Source organism: Portunus trituberculatus, chromosome 26 (assembly GCF_017591435.1).
Source record: "Portunus trituberculatus isolate SZX2019 chromosome 26, ASM1759143v1, whole genome shotgun sequence".
Lineage (NCBI taxonomy): Eukaryota > Metazoa > Arthropoda > Malacostraca > Decapoda > Portunidae > Portunus > Portunus trituberculatus.
The window spans coordinates 4,662,430-4,678,707 of record NC_059280.1 but is presented as its reverse complement, the minus strand read 5'-3'; the positions used below and the strand labels follow the sequence as shown (position 1 = coordinate 4,678,707).

The following is a 16,278-nucleotide window of genomic DNA, read 5'->3' as shown; positions in this document are numbered from 1 at the left end:
ACCTAACCTAACCCAACCTAGCTCCACTTCACCACAACTGATCTCCCTTCTCCTCCCGCCAGACGCCACCACAATGCCCCCCAAGGACCCAGAGGTGGAGAAGCTGAAGAAGGAGCTGCAGGATGCCATCGCCAAAGTACAGGTGGGTGGAGATCAGACAGGTGAGGGAGTGATGAGGGTCAATTGATACGTAAATCTTGGAGTGAGTGGTATAGGATGTTGTTTTCTAGTTTTTTTGAGGGTTTGAGGGTAAAATAAAGTGTAAATTAATGTCTTTTTGTGGTTTTTGAGAGTTTGGGAATAAAAATAAGGCGTTTGAACGTGTAAATAGAGTGTTTGACGTGTTTTTTGAGAGTTTGAAGGTAAAATAAGTTGTTTGAAGGTGTAAATTAATGTTTTTAGGTGTTTTTTGAGAGTTTGAAGGTAAAATAAGTTGTTTGAAGGTGTAAATTAATGTTTTTAGGTGTTTTTTGAGAGTTTGGGGATAAAAATAAGGCGTTTGAAGGTATAAATAGAGTGTTTGACGTGTTTTTTGAGAGTTTGAAGGTAAAATAAGGTAATTGAGGGTGTAAATTAATGTTTTTAGGTGTTTTTTGAGAGTTTGGGGATAAAAATAAGGCGTTTGAACGTATAAATAGAGTGTTTGACGTGTTTTTTGAGTTTGAAGGTAAAATAAGTTGTTTGAAGGTGTAAATTAATGTTTTTAGGTGTTTTTTGAGAGTTTGAAGGTAAAATAAGGCGATTGAAGATGTAAATTAATGTGTTTAGGTGTTTTTTGAGAGTTTAGTGATAAAAATAAGGCGTTTGAACGTATGAATAGAGTGTTTGACGTGTTTTTTGACAGTTTGAAGGTAAAATAAGTGATTGAGGGTGTAAATTAATGTGTTTTTGTGTGTTATTTGAAAGTTTGAAGGTAAAATAAGGTGTTTGAGGGTGTAATAAGAGTGTTTGATGTGTTTTTTGAGAGTTTATGGATGAAATAAAGTGTATGAGGGTGTAAAATTGAGAGTTTGACGTGTTTTTTGAAAGTTTTGAGAGAAGATAAAGTGTACGAGTGTCATAAAAGTGTTTGACGTGTTTTTTTTTTTATTTGAAGGTAAAATAAGGTGTTTCAGGATGTAAATGAATGTGTTTTAAGTATTTTTGAGAGTTTGAAGATAAAGTATAGGCCATGAGGGTGAATATAAGGGTGTTTGACGTGGTTTTGAAAGCTTGAGGATAAAATAACGAGTTTAAGGGTGTGTTTTTAAGTGTTTTTCGAGACTTTGAAGATAAGATAAAGGGTTTGAGAGTAAAAGTAAGAGATATTTTGATGTTTGAGAGTGTTTTTACGTGTTTTTCGAGACTTTGAAGATAAGATAAAGGGTTTGAGAGTAAAAGTAAGAGATATTTTGATGTTTGAGAGTGTTTTTACGTGTTTTTCGAGACTTTGAAGATAAGATAAAGGGTTTGAGAGTAAAAGTAAGAGATGTTTTGATGTTTGAGAGTGTTTTTACGTGTTTTTCGAGACTTTGAAGATAAGATAAAGGGTTTGAGAGTAAAAATAAGAGATGCTTTGATGTTTGAGAGTGTTTTTTGACAGTTTGAAGGTAAATTAAGGTGATTGAGGGTGTAAATTAATGTGTTTTTGTGTGTTATTTGAAAGTTTGAAGGTAAAATAAGGTGTTTGAGGGTGTAATAAGAGTGTTTGATGTGTTTTTTGAGAGTTTTTGAGTGTTTTGATGTTTGAGAGTTTGAGGTTAAAATAAAGTGTTTTTTGAGGCGTGTTTTCAAAATTTCAGTGTTTTTCTTTTGTGTTAGAAGGGAGAAAGTGACCAAGGGTAATAAAACGCGATTAAACAAACAAGCCCACTTAGATACCAATCCGCGAGCAGGTTCGAGAGAGTCACAAGAAAGGGATAAATGTCTTGATACTTCCCGCTTGATTGAATTCAGGTCACAGGAAGGTGGAGACACAGAAGCAGGCAGGGAGTTCCAGAGTGTGCCAGAGAAAGGGATGAATCATTGAGAGTACTGGTTAACTCTTGCATCAGGGAGGTGGACAGAATAGTGGTGAAGGATTGAGAGTACTGGTTAACTCTTGCATCAGGGAGGTGGACAGAATAGTGGTGAAGGATTGAGAGTACTGGTTAACTCTTGCATCAGGGAGGTGGACAGAATAGTGGTGAAGGATTGAGAGTACTGGTTAACTCTTGCATCAGGGAGGTGGACAGAATAGTGGTGAAGGATTGAGAGTACTGGTTAACTCTTGCATCAGGGAGGTGGACAGAATAGTGGTGAAGGATTGAGAGTACTGGTTAACTCTTGCATCAGGGAGGTGGACAGAATAGTGGTGAAGGATTGAGAGTACTAATTAACTCTTGTACTGGAGAGGTGTAAGATCAATGAATGGTTTGCAGTAGAGAGTTGAAATGTATAGGTAAATATAGAGCTTAGTAATAGAAGGTTTAAAGGGAAAGGTTCACATAAGAGGTTAGTGACAGTGGGTTTAAATTGATAGGTAAGTTTGTGGGCCAGTACTAAAGGTTTGAAGTGAATAGGTAGATGCAAGAGTTGATAATAAAGGTGTAAATAAATAAATACTGTGACTAGTTATTGGGAATTCATTTGATTGGTTAATACATATAACTTAACCTAACCTAACCTAACCTAACCTAACCTAACCTGTCCTAACCTAACCTCACCTAACCTGTCCTAACCTAACCTAACCTCACCTCACCTCACCTCACCTAACCTAACCTAACCTAACCTGTCCTAACCTCACCTAACCTAACCTCACCTCACCTCACCTAACCTCACCTAACCTGTCCTAACCTCACCTAACCTGTCCTAACCTAACCTCACCTCATCTAACCTAACCTAACCTGTCCTAACCTAACCTCACCTAACCTAACCTAACCTAACCTAACCTAACCTCACCTAACCTAACCTCACCTAACCTAACCTAACCTCACCTAACCTATCCTAACCTAACCTAACCTCACCTCACCTCACCTCACCTCACCTAACCTAACCTCACCTAACCTCACCTAACCTTACCTCACCTCACCTCACCTCACCTAACCTAACCTAACCTAACCTAACCCAACCTGTCCTAACCTAACCTAACCTAACCTCACCTCACCTCACCTAACCTAACCTGTCCTAACCTCACCTAACCTCACCTAACCTAACCTAACCTAATTCTATACATATTATTTTTTATATTCTTTCTTCCTGTTTAGTAAAATCTTCTCGCCTTCCTTATGTTGTTCGTGTTAAGTGTGTGTGTGTGTGTGTGTGTGTGTGTGTGTGTGTGTGTGTGTGTGTGTGTGTGTGTGTGTGTGTGTGTGTGTTACAGGGTACATTGCGTGCTCTGTAGCTATTTCAAAGACTTTACGTGTGTGTTGAGGAACTGAAGGTGTGTCAGTGATTGGTAGTTAACTCCTTCAGTAGCATGACGCGTTTCCATATTCATTCTGGTGACTATTTGGTGATTTTACAGTTTCAGATACTCATATAGGGGGTTAAAATAGTGAAGACTGTGGCCATTAATCTTCTGCCCACCATAGACCCTTCGTAATGTCAATAAAATGGTCTAATGGTACACAAATCTCAAGGTAAAAATGTGTCCCAGTACTGAAGAGGTTAAAATAGTGAAGACTGTGGCCATTAATCTTCTGCCCTCCATAGACCCTTCCTAATGTCAATAAAATGGTCTAATGGTACACAAATCTCAAGGTAAAAATGTGTCCCAGTACTGAAGGGGTTAAAATAGTGAAGACTGAGGCCATTAACCTTCTGACCTCCATATACCCTTCGTAATGTCAATAAAATGGTCTAATCACACTCAAAACTCATGGTAAAAAATGTGTCCCAGTACTGAAGGGGTGAAGGAAAGATGTGGCGAGGTAGGTGCTTGTGACAGATTAAATGTTGTTAATCTGTTACTAGCACCACAAAACACCTTTAAAAACCCGCGTGTCACTTCAACTAGAGCCTTTAAAGAGTATTTCTCCTGTTAATGATGTAGAAATAGTGTTAATCTGTCACTGGAACCTTAAAACACCCTTAAAACCCGCGTGTCACTTCAACTAGAGCCTTTAAAGAGTATTTCTCCTGTTAATGATGTAGAAATAGTGTTAATCTGTCACTGGAACCTTAAAAACACCCTTAAAAACCCGCGTGTCACTTCAACTAGAGCCTTTAAAGAGTATTTCTCCTGTTAATGATGTAGAAATAGTGTTAATCTGTCACTGGAACCTTAAAAACACCCTTAAAAACCCGCGTGTCACTTCAACTAGAGCCTTTAAAGAGTATTTCTCCTGTTAATGATGTAGAAATAGTGTTAATCTGTCACTGGAACCTTAAAAACACCCTTAAAAACCCGCGTGTCACTTCAACTAGAGCCTTTAAAGAGTATTTCTCCTGTTAATGATGTAGAAATAGTGTTAATCTGTCACTGGAACCTTAAAAACACCCTTAAAAACCCGCGTGTCACTTCAACTAGAGCCTTTGGAGAGTAGTGCCGGTTCCCAAGAGTGTTTCTCCTGTTAGCGATGGTGGAAATGGCGTTAATCTGTCACCAGCACCTTAGAAACACAGAGGTGAAAAAAAATTGGTAGTTTCTTGGTGTGGAGACGCTGTGTTAAAATTTCTTAGTGATAAAATAAATCTTTCAGTATTATTTTTTGTGGTTCAATACGTGTCAAGTAGTTTTTGCGTGTGTTTGAGTGTGTTTGAGTGTGTTTGTGTGTGTTTGTGTGTGTTTGTGTATGTTTGAGTGTGTTTGCGTGTGTTTGAGTGTGTTTGAGTGTGTTTGTGTGTTTGAATATGCTTGGGTGTGTTTGAGTGTGTTTGAGTGTGTTTGTGTATGTTTGAGTGTGTTTGAGTGTGTTTGTGTGTGCTTGAGTGTGTTTGTGTGTGTTTGAATATGCTTGGGTGTGTTTGAGTGTGTTTGCCTGTTTGGGTGTGTGTTTGAGTCTCTCTCTCTCTCATCATCATCACCACCACCACCACCACCACTACCACCACCATCACAACCTTACCATCAGCCGCAGCCTTCAGCCTCAGATGTTCCTCAGGGGTCATTTTCCGGCAGTAGTTCACGCCATCCTCACCCCTAGCGCCGCCCTCCACGCAGCCCCGCCCCATCCCCGCAATGTCCGTCACGTCCTCATAGGCCACGCCCATTGTGACGTCACCAGAGCCGCCAGCCAATCCCGGGGCGGCAAGGGCGGCGAGGGGGAGGAGCCACAGAGACCACATGCCTAAAATTATTTGCCAAAATGTCGAGATGAATTTATTTATTATTAATTTTTCTAGTTTGTGGTTTTTCTTTGTGTGTTTTCTTCTTTATTATTTTGTTTAATTTATTTTTTTTCCTTCTTGAAGTTTAGTTTTTTTTTTCTTTCTAGTTTCTGATATTTATTTTCTCACTGGTTTGTCATTCACTCGTCACTCTGAAAATATAAAGTGGTGTTTTTATTATAGCAAGAATAATTATGAAGGTTAGGACTATAGGAAAGTTTAATCTCTCTCTCTCTCTCTCTTAAACCGGTATGAATTAGAGAATAAATATATAAATAAACTTAATCACACACACACACACACACAAATAAATAAATAAAATAGGGAAAATAACGATAAAAGTCACAAATAGCCAGAGAGAGAGAGAGAGAGAGAGACACTATAACTTCACACACGGAATAAAGAGAGAGAGCGAGAGAGGAGAGAGAGATCCTTCCTCCTCCTCCTCTCCTCAGCAACTGGTCTCTCTTCCTCGAGACTCGCGTTCGGCGTTCCTTTTGACCTCCTCCTCCTCCTCCTCCTCCTCCTCCTCCTCCTATGAGTGGGAGCGAGGGAGGGAGAGAGAGAGAGTTGGTGACGTGTGCTTTTGAGAGAGAGAGAGAGAGAGAGAGAGAGAGAGAGAGAGAGAGAGAGAGAGAGAGAGAGAGAGAGAGAGAGAGAGAGAGAGAGAGAGAGAGATATACGGTTTTCTATAGTATTAATTTTATCAGAGAGAGAGAGAGAGAGAGAGAGAGAGAGAGAGAGAGAGAGAGAGAATATACGGTTTTCTCTATAGTATTCATTTTATATACTTTCTGAGAGAGAGAGAGAGAGAGAGAGAGAGAGAGAGAGAGAGAGAGAGAGAGAGAGAGAGAGAGAGAGAGAGAGAAATTCATAGAGCAAATAATGTAATATGAACCGTTAACTGTGTGTGTGTGTGTGTGTGTGTGTGTGTGTGTGTGTGTGTGTGTGCAGTGGAGCGAGAGAAAACGTGAATAGAAAGCTTAATAAAATGGGTGACTTAAAAAATTGTATTGTGTTCTCAGTATTATTATTATTATTATTTTTCCGAATCTTGTGAAAGAGAGAGAGAGAGAGAGAGAGAGGTGAATATGAAGCCGGAAGTTTCTCTCTCTCTCTCTCTCTCTCTCTCTCTCTCTCTCTCTCTCTCTCTCTCTCTCTCTCTCTCTTTCTGAAAATAGACAACAGAACTTGAAAGAAAAGAGAAAAAATATTTGAACAATCGTGCGTTTCGAGAGAGAGAGAGAGAGAGAGAGAGAGAGAGAGAGAGAGAGAATGGGAGCAAACAGTTACTTTCCGTTTTCTTTCCGTTAGAGAAACTGTTTGCATGACCAAGATTCTCTCTCTCTCTCTCTCTCTCTCTCTCTCTCTCTCTCTCTCTCTCTCTCTCTCTGAATTTTCCTTCCAGTCTTTTTCCTATTCTCTCTCTCTCTCTCTCTCTCTCTCTCTCTCTCTCTCTCTCTCTCTCTCTCTCTCTCTCTCTCTCTCACACGAGCGAACATTTAACGCACAAATGCATAGATTTCTGAAAGTCACTCAGTACACACACACACACACACACACACACACACTTGATAAACTCCATTTGTTATTGAGTTCTCTCTCTCTCTTCTCTCTCTCTCTCTCTCTCTCTCTCTCTCTCTCTCTCTCTCTCTCTCTCTCTCTCTCTCACCAGTTGTAACCGAGATATTGTAATGGACTTTGTATAGACACTTGGAATTTTCAGACACCTTAATTTCTATCCTGTTGTCTCTATACAGTACACTACACACCTTTATAAACTATGTAATCTCAAAACAATTCTTGAACATCCTATTCTTCCTTTAATACCTCAGCACTGCATTACACTCCTCCCTGACGTCTCTTGCTGTCTGTTCTCTCTATTTTGGTTTCCGCTGTCTACTGCTTCCTATCCCCTCTCTTCTTCTTTCTCTTCCTATCTTCTCGTCACCACTTAACCCCTTCAGTACTGGGACGCATTTTTACCTGAGTTTTTTAATACGATTAGACGATTTTATTGACATTAGAAAGGGTCAGTGGAGGTCAGAAGGTTAATGGCCACAGACTTTACTATTTTAATCCTCACATAAAGGTCGTTTCACACCGGAGACGAGGCACACGACACACGAGAGCCGGGCTGACTTTGGTTGCTATGGTATGTTCACGGGCGCGATGCTATAGGCGAGACTCCCTGCGGTGGAGCCTGATTGACTTGACAGTTCTTGACGTGGAGGAGGAGGAGCAGGAGGAGGAGGAGATGGAGGAAGAGGAGTTATTAATGTTATCTTTAGCCTTGAATAATAAGAGGAAAAGGAATTGTGTATATCAAGCAAATATGAAACGAGTGAATGTGGTAAATATCATCTTATTCAAAAGCTAGAAATGGATGCGGGAAATTTGGACAGCATTTCAGCTCAGTTCTCTCCAGTTCTATCATTCAGTGAACAAAATATTAAGAAGGCGCCAACTACAGGACATCCATCAGTTCATCAGTTCACGGTGAAGGACAGTGAGTGAGTGAGGGAGAGTTGAGGAGTCAGGTCAGTGCGTACGGTAAAAAAGGCGGGAGTCCCAAGTGGCGTGACCCATCGATGCTATGGCCAGAAAAATGACCTGCCCGGGGGTCTTGGAGTCGGTGTGGGCGGTGTTAGTGTGAGTGGCATGTGTCCCAAGGTTTGGCATCCGGTGTGAACACTCCTATTGGAAATACACGCAGCTTCTTGCCCCGTGCGTGTGTGCCTCGTCTCCGCTGTCTAACGGCCTTTACATTCCACCCTGACCTCTCTGCTGTCTTTTCCTCAATGCTGCTGTCTCCTGTGTACACGCTGTCTGCTGTCTAACTCCTTTACGCCTCTATTCTTCGTTCCTCTGTGTGGCTGTTATCGTTTCTCTGCTTATTCTGCTAACTCCTGTCTTCTCTTCTTTCCTTGTCATTTACCATCAGTTCTTATCAGCTATGGTGGCGAGGCTTATCAACACTTCCCAAAAAAACTTTACCCATAATTCCCTTGGGTCTACTCTACGCTCGGTCGTTTTCCATGTGTGTGTGTGTGTGTGTGTGTGTGTTTAGCTGTAGCCTCTTCCTCGTTTGTCATTGTCAGTTGCCAGTTGCAGTTTCCAGTTGGTTCTGGTTAGGCTAGGCTAACTTTGATCATTCAGTCAGTTTTATTCTTTCTTCTTTCTTTTTTTACCTTTTTTATTTCTTTTTATCTTCGATCTTCCTTCTTTCTTTCTTGTTTTTCTTCTATCTTCTTCCCTTGTTCTTCATCCTTTGTTCTTTCTTCTTTTTCTGCTATTTGTTATCTTTGCTCTCTGTTCTTCCTTCTATCGTCTCTATCTTCTTCCTTCTCTCTTCTTTCTCCTCCGTTCTTCCTCCTCTCCTCTTCCTTCTCTCTTCTTTCTCCTCCGTTCTTCCTCCTCTCCTCGTCACTGCTTTCGTCCCAATAAAATGCTCAGTCTCGCTATCGTCACCGTCTTCATCTTCGTCATTCTGGTTGTGCCCTCTTGTCACGCCACACGGCCATGCTAACATTACTATTACCTTCCATCGCCTCATTACCTTTCTTCTCTGGTTCATTAATGGTTCTAGTGACAGACACACACCACAGCTGGCCACACACACACCCACAACAAGACGCACGGCACACACAGACGCTTGCTATCTCATCCTGGCTCGTATTATCAAAGACTTCTGTGCTTCAAATGGATTTTTTTTTAATTTGTACTATTTTTTAAGATATTTTATGGTTCTAGAGGCAGAGTGACAAGAATATGAACCTCTCTCTCTCTCTCTCTCTCTCTCTCTCTCACGCTGTCCTTCCCGCAGGCTGACCAGAAGACCAAGGCTGATACCACCATGGAGAGCGCCCTGGGTGATCTGGCTGATATGCCCCGCTCTCGCCCCTCCTGCAAGAAGATGTGCAAAGGTCACCTCAATAAAGTGAACAGCGTGCACTTCAGCGGCGACAGCAGGTGAGAGAGAGAGAGAGAGAGAGAGAGAGAGAGTATGTGTGTGTGTGTGTGTGTGTGTGTTTGAAGTAGTCATGAGAGAAAACGAGTCTTGATCTGAAATATTTTAGCCCTAACTTAGCTAAATTAATTTTTCTTTAAACTGCTACTTCTACTATTACTACTGATACTACTGGTACTACTATTACTACTACTACTACTACTACTACTACTACTACTACTACTACTACTACTACTACTACTACTACTACTACTACAGCAATAATTCACCCCTTACTCTGGCACACTCTGGAACTCCCTATCTGCTTTTGTATTTCCACCTTCCTGTGACCTGAACTCATTGAAGAGGGAGGTTTGAAGACACACATCATATCACACGTAAACACCAATTAAAACACACTCGAAACACATTAAAACATCACAAAACACAACAAAACACACTCAAAACACATTCCAACGCGCAGAAGCAAGCCAAAACACACCCAAAACACACTAAACCAAAACATTTATTCCTTTTTGTATACTGCTGCTAATCTCAATCCAGTGTCTCCACTCTTACATAGAAAAGAAAGAGTTTACCAGTAGTGTTCTTTATCTCTCCCCCCGTCAGGCACCTGGTCTCTGGGTCCCTGGACGGCAAACTGATCATCTGGGACATCTACACAGGCAACAAGACTCAGATTATCCCGCTCATGTCCTCCTGGGTCATGTCTGTTGCCTTCTCGTCATCTGGAAACTTTGTGGGTCAGTCTGTGTGTGTGTGAGAGAGAGAGAGAGAGAGAGAGAGAGAGAGAGAGAGAGAGAGAGAGAGAGAGAGAGAGAGAGAGAGAGTATTAAGAAGAGGAAAGCGAGAGAAAAGATTAATAATAATGATAATAATAGTAATAATAATAATAATAATAATAATAATAATAATAATAATAATAAGAGAGAGAGAGAGAGAGAGAGAGAGAGAGAGATAAGAGATTAGAGAGAGAGAGAGAGAGAGAGAGAGAGAGAGAGAGAGAGAGAGAGAGAGAGAGAGAGAGAGAGAGATAACTGTGCAACCAAACCTAACCTAACCTAACCTAACCAAACCAAACCTAACCTAACCTAACCTAACCTAACTTAACCTACACACCTCCATTTGTATCAATCTTCACCCTCCACACCCCCATAATTGTCATGTATCTTAAACCTCACCTCACCTCACCAAACTCTCTGCATGTGTACAGCGAGTGGCGGGATGGACAACCAGTGCACTATTCACGACATCAACAACAGAGACTCGACCGGCGCCGCTAAGGTAGCCAGAGAGCTGGTTGGCTACGAAGGATTCCTCTCATCCATTCGCTTCCTTGACGACAGCAACATCATTACTGGCTCTGGTGACATGAAGGTGTAAGTGTGTGTGTGTGTGTGTGTGTGGTGAGTTAGCATTCGTTTTGGTGTGTTTTGGGTGGGGTTTGAGTGTGTTCTTGGTGTGTTTTTGGTATGTTTTGCTGCGTTTGGGCGTGTTCACTGGTGTTTTTAGGTGTTTTGGTGTGTTTGGGTATGTTTGGGTGTGTTTTGTGTGTTTGGGCGTGTTTTTGGTGTGTTTTGATAAGTTTGGGTGTGTTTTGGGTATGTTTTGGATGTTTTTTGGGTGTGTTTTGGGGTGTTTGGATGTGTTTTGAGTGTGTTTTGGGTGTTTGAGTGTGTTTTGAGTGTGTTTTAGGGTGTTTGGGTATGTTTTGTGTGTTTGGGCGTGTTTTGGGTGTTTGGGATGTTTGGGTGTGTTTTGGGTGTGTTTGGGTGTGTTTTGGTGTTTTTGGGGTGTTTGGGTGTGTTTTTGGTGTTTTGCGTGTGTTTGTGCGTGTATTGTAGTATTTGGGTGTTTTGGGTGTGTTTTACATTTGGGTGTGTTTGGTGCGTGTTTTGGTGTATATTGGTGTGTTTTAGTGTGATTTGGGTATTTTGTGGCGTTCTGGTGTGTTTGAGTGTGTTTGGGAGTGTTTCGTGGCGTTTGAGTGTGTTTTGCTTGTATTTCGACGTGTTTCACCGCTATCTTCCTACCCCGCAAACAGCATTCACTGGGATTTCAACACGGGCAAGAAAGTGACTGAGTTTTTCGGCCACTCTGGAGACGTGGCCACGATGAGTCTCGCCCCGGACAACAACTGCTTTGTGACTGGTTCTGTTGACCGCACTATGAAGCTCTGGGACGTGCGGGACCCTGACACTTGCAAGCAGACCTTTTGGGGCCATACTAGTGATGTCAATTCTGTTTATGTAAGTGTTTGCTGGGTGTCTTGGAGTATTTGAGTGTTTTTTGGTGTGTTTTGGTTGTGTTTGAGGTTTAATGATGCGGTTTGTGGTGTTTTTGGTGTGTTTTGTGGTGTTTGGGGGTATTTTAGTGTTTTTGATGTGTTTTGGGTTTGTTTTGAGTGTATTTTTGATGTGTTTTGGAATGTTTGGGTGTTTTAGTGTGTTTTGGTATCTTTTGGGTATGTTTTGAGTGTTTTTGAGTGTTTTAGTATGTTTTATGGATGTTTTGAGTGTATTATTGGTGTGTTTTGGGGTGTTTGGGTGTGTTTTGAGTGTTTTGGGGTGTTTTATGTGTTTTGATGTGTTGGTGTTTGGGGTGTGTTGGTGTGTGTTTGGTGTTGTGTGTTTGATTGTGGTGTTGGAGTGTTTTTTGAGTGTGTTTTGGGTTGTTGGGGTGTGTTTTGAGTGTGTTTTGGGTGTTTAAGTGTGTTTTGGAGTATTTGGTGTGTTTTGAGTGTGTTTTGAGTGTGTTTGGTGTGTGTTTGGAGTGTTTGGGTGTGTTTGATGTGTGTTGTTGCAGTGTTGTGTGTGTTGGGTTTGAGTGTGTTAGTGTGTTTGTGATGTTTTGAGTGTGTTTGAGTGTGTTTGAGTGTTTGGGTGTGTGAGTTGGTGTGTGTGTTTTGGGGTGTTTGAGGTGTGTTGTGTGAGTGTTTGAGTGTTGAGTGTGTGTTTTAGGTGTGTTGAGTGTGTTTGGTGTGAGTGATGTGTTGTGAGTGTTTGAGTGTTTGGGTGTGTTTTGAGAGTGTGTGTTTGATGTGTTTGAGTGTGTTTGAGTGTGTTTGAGTGTGTGGATGTTTGGGTTTGTGTGTTTGTTGTGTTTGAGTGTGTGTTTGAGTGTGTGTGTTTTGAGTGTGTTTTGTGTGAGGTGTTGTGTGTTGTTTGTGTGTTTGTGTTTTTTGAGTGTGTTTGAGTGTGTTTGTGTGTGTGTTAGATGTGTGGTAGTGTTTTGGTGTGTTTGAGTGTGTTGTGTGTGTTTTGTTTAGTGTGTGTGTTTGAGTGTGTAGTTTGAGTGTGTTTGAGTGTTTAGTGTGTTTAGAGTGTTTAGTGTGTGCGTTTGAGTGTGTTAGTTGAGTGTGTGTTTTACTGTGTTATGTGCGTGTTGTGTGTGTGTTGTGTGCGTTTGAGTGTGTCTTGAGTGTGTTTTACTGTGTTATGTGCGTTTAGCTGTGTTTCTGTGCGTTTGAGTGTGTTTTGAGTGTGTTTTACTGTGTTATGTGCGTTTAGCTGTGTTTATGTGCGTTTGAGTGTGTTTTGACTGTGTTTTACTGTGTTATGTGCGTGTTTAGGTATGTTTATGTGCGTTTGAGTGTGTTTTGAGTGTGTTTTTAAGTGTGTTTTCAGTGTGTTTTGTGTGCATTCTGCTTATTATTTGATGATTTTACTGTGTGGGGTCCTGTCGTGATCCGAGCTGTTGCACGACGTTGCACAAATTGTCTAGCTACTGGCTATAAATAGTCAAAGGTTTTTCTATCTTTAATTAACAAAACTAATATCTATACATAAGGTGTTCGATACGGCGCCGACAAGTAACAATCACAACTCTTTCTGTTGCCTTCTCCACTGCAATTATTACAATTTCTCTTACAAACATCCTTAAGAATTGCATTAATCTCGTAGATATTCTCGCATCAAAACGGATTTCACTTCAAACATCATCCACTATATCTTCATAACGTATTACAACATCTGAACCCGGTGCTTTATTTCTCCGTAAATCTCATACGTAGTACGTACAATATTACCCCTTTTTCCCAGCTACCCGTATATAAGGATGACCTTTACTTGGTACATGAATGCAAGCAACCACATGACGTACCACCAAATATATTACCATACACATATAATTACCAGACTCCGTTCAACAAAATGACAACGTAACACCACCGAAATATAATGACAAATATTGATATCTCCACACAAGTGACTTCCCTCAAGTAATCTCTTTCTCTTGGTACCCATACATGGAACCACGTTAACTTCGTACACAATTACACACTAGTAAATATGTTATGTAACTTATTCGTCAGAGCAACACACATGCACATACGTAGGTAGCCGTATACAAATTCCCTTACTCATAGATGAAAACGCAAGTATATAACGACGTCATTATGAACCAAAGTACAACCACATAAACCATAATAAACTAATACCACATAATACCTAAACCTCCTATCATGCTTCTTCCTCCATTCTAATTTACCTCAAAAGACTGCATTGCAACTTATAAGCTCCACTTACTGGTTATATATGAAGTACAAAACGCCGCCCTCAGCTATGCAGCCGAGGGTGGCCCGCTTAGAGCCGCGGTTGTCCTCTCTGCTTCCTCTCTCTCTCTCTCTCTGCCCCAACCTCTACAATTTCCTTCAGGAACTTATGGGGGCGTGTCTTGACCCACACAACACGCCCCTCAGAATGTACCATTCACCAATCAAGTACAAGCTCAAATGAACTCCACGTGTGGTATGAACAACATCCAAGACGACAACACTACCACCGGATGTTTACCTGACCTGGGCGATATATATCTGCCCGGGCTGCCCTGGGTCAAACGGCCTGGGTCATTAAATGTTTCCTTTTGACCCTCCTGCCCTTCCTAATCTCTTTTATGGCTGGATACGGCTACACACCGCATACTGGCGAACTAGCATACTTCCATATATCTTTATTTCTTGTTTCTTATATTTTTCATATTTCACTTATGATGTGCGCATCTGACATCTATTTCTACCATGTGGGCTTTTCACGGGAGTTTCTGGGCTAAAGGGGACACTTTTTGTGGTACCTCTATCTTAAAGCCCACCCGCTAGGAAACCGTTGCCCCGAGTGAGGAAGCCCTACCTACACTCGGACCGTGGACAGGATTCGAACCCGCTTGGAGACCACTCGGACCCCAAAGCACGCAGGGGTCCACATTCACAGTTCCACCCATCTGGCCACGTTTCGAGTGTGTTTGGGTGTGTTTGGGGTGTGTTTTGGATGTGTTTTGGGTGTGTTTTGGGTGTGTTTTGGGTGTGTTTTGGGTGTGTTTTGAAAGATATCTACATGTATGTATTTTGTAACTATCCTTCAAACCACAAGGCTCACATTTCAACACATATTCACAGTTCCACGCATCTGGCCACGTTTCGAGTGTATTTGATTGTGTTTTGAGTGTGTTTTGAGTGTGTTTTGGGTGTGTTTTGAAAGATACCTACGTGTATGTATTTTGTAACTATCCTTCAAACCACAAGGCTCACATTTCAACACATATTCACAGTTCCACGCATCTGGCCACGTTTCGAGTGTATTTGAATGTGTTTTGGGTGTGTTTTGGGTGTGTTCGGGTGTGTTTTGAAAGATACCTACGTGTATGTATTTTGTAACTATCCTTCAAACCACAAGGCTCACATTTCAACACACATTCACAGTTCCACGCATCTGGCCACGTTTCGAGTGTATTTGAATGTGTTTTGGGTGTGTTTTGGGTGTGTTTTGGGTGTGTTTGGGTGTGTTTTGAAAGATACCTACGTGTATGTATTTTGTAACTATCCTTCAAACCACAAGGCTCACATTTCAACACACATTCACAGTTCCACCCCTCCGGTCACGCTATTGGGACAGGCTCTGAGGACAAGACAGCTCGGCTCTGGGATATACGAAGTGACCAACAGGTGGCAGAATACAAGCCACCCACTGCTAACTCCGGCTTCACCTCCTGCGTTCTAAGTGCTTCAGGGAGAGTCATTCTGTGTGGTTCTGATGACAACACCATCCACTACTGGGATACCATGAAGGGCTCACATCAAGGTACTGGTGGTGGCGGTGGTGTTGTGGTGGTGGTGATGGTTGTAGTACTAGTGGTGGTGGTGGTGTGGTGATGATGGTAGTAAAAGTAGTAGTAGTAGTGGTGGTAGTAGTAGTAGTAGTAGTAGTAGGTGATGATGGTATTAAAAGTAGTAGTAGTAATAGTAGTAATAGTGGTGGTAGTAGTAATGGTAGTAGTAGTAGTAGTAGTAGTAGTAGTAGTAGTAGTAGTAGGTGATGATGGTAGTAAAAGTAGTAGTAGTAATAGTAGTAATAGTGTTGTAGTAGTAGTAGTAGTAGTAGTAGTAGTAGTAGTAGTAGTAGTAGTAGTAGTAGTAATTGTTGTTACCGTGGTTTCATTCTCTCTCTCTCTCTCTCTCTCTCTCTCTCTCTCTCTCTCTCTCTCTCTCTCTAACCTCTCCTAACCTAACCTAACCTGCCCTAACCTAACCTAACCTAACCTAACCTAACCTAACCTGCCCTGCCCTAACCTAACCTAACCTAACCTGCCCTAACCTGCCCTGCCCTAACCTAACCTAACCTAACCTGCCCTAACCTGCCCTGCCCTAACCTAACCTAACCTAACCTGCCCTAACCTGCCCTGCCCTAACCTAACCTAAACCCTTTATTTCCTCTCCTTCAGGGCAACTTCAGGGCCACGAGAACCGCATTACGTCCCTCGCCATGTCAGGAAACGGTGTCGCTTTCGCCTCTTGCTCCTGGGACATGAACGTAAGGGTGTGGGGAGCGTAAACGTGGCCCTCAAACTCAACCTTATCGGAAGAATAGCTAAGGTGAAGAGTTTAGTTGAGTTACTCCTTGAAATTATTTGTTTGTGTTCGTTTTCTTTGATTCTGTGTTTGTGGCTCGTTTTTTTTTTTTTTTTAAGTGTTCTTGTGTGTTTTTTTTGTTGGTTTTGTTCATTTATATTTTGTTGAAGTGTTTTGT

At 41.6% G+C, this 16,278-nt stretch overlaps 2 protein-coding genes across 3 annotated transcripts in view; one reads left to right on the top strand and one right to left on the bottom strand.

The window, feature by feature from the left end:
• Window positions 1–5,806, bottom strand: part of LOC123509085 (procollagen-lysine,2-oxoglutarate 5-dioxygenase 2-like) — a 36,537-nt gene extending 30,731 nt beyond the window's left edge. Inside the window, 2 exon segments of the mRNA XM_045263220.1 lie at window positions 5,028–5,441; window positions 5,685–5,806. Of these exon segments, the coding sequence (XP_045119155.1) occupies window positions 5,028–5,247 (220 nt within the window). The 5' untranslated portion in view covers window positions 5,248–5,441; window positions 5,685–5,806.
• Window positions 1–16,278, top strand: part of LOC123509086 (guanine nucleotide-binding protein subunit beta-2-like) — a 17,063-nt gene extending 785 nt beyond the window's left edge. For both annotated transcript variants that reach the window (XM_045263222.1, XM_045263223.1), the window contains exons 2-8: window positions 63–142; window positions 9,116–9,261; window positions 9,869–10,002; window positions 10,473–10,638; window positions 11,304–11,508; window positions 15,117–15,333; window positions 15,974–16,278. In XM_045263222.1, the coding sequence (XP_045119157.1) occupies window positions 74–142; window positions 9,116–9,261; window positions 9,869–10,002; window positions 10,473–10,638; window positions 11,304–11,508; window positions 15,117–15,333; window positions 15,974–16,083 (1,047 nt within the window). In that variant the 5' untranslated portion in view covers window positions 63–73 and the 3' untranslated portion in view covers window positions 16,084–16,278. The remainder of the gene's footprint in view (window positions 1–62; window positions 143–9,115; window positions 9,262–9,868; window positions 10,003–10,472; window positions 10,639–11,303; window positions 11,509–15,116; window positions 15,334–15,973) is intronic.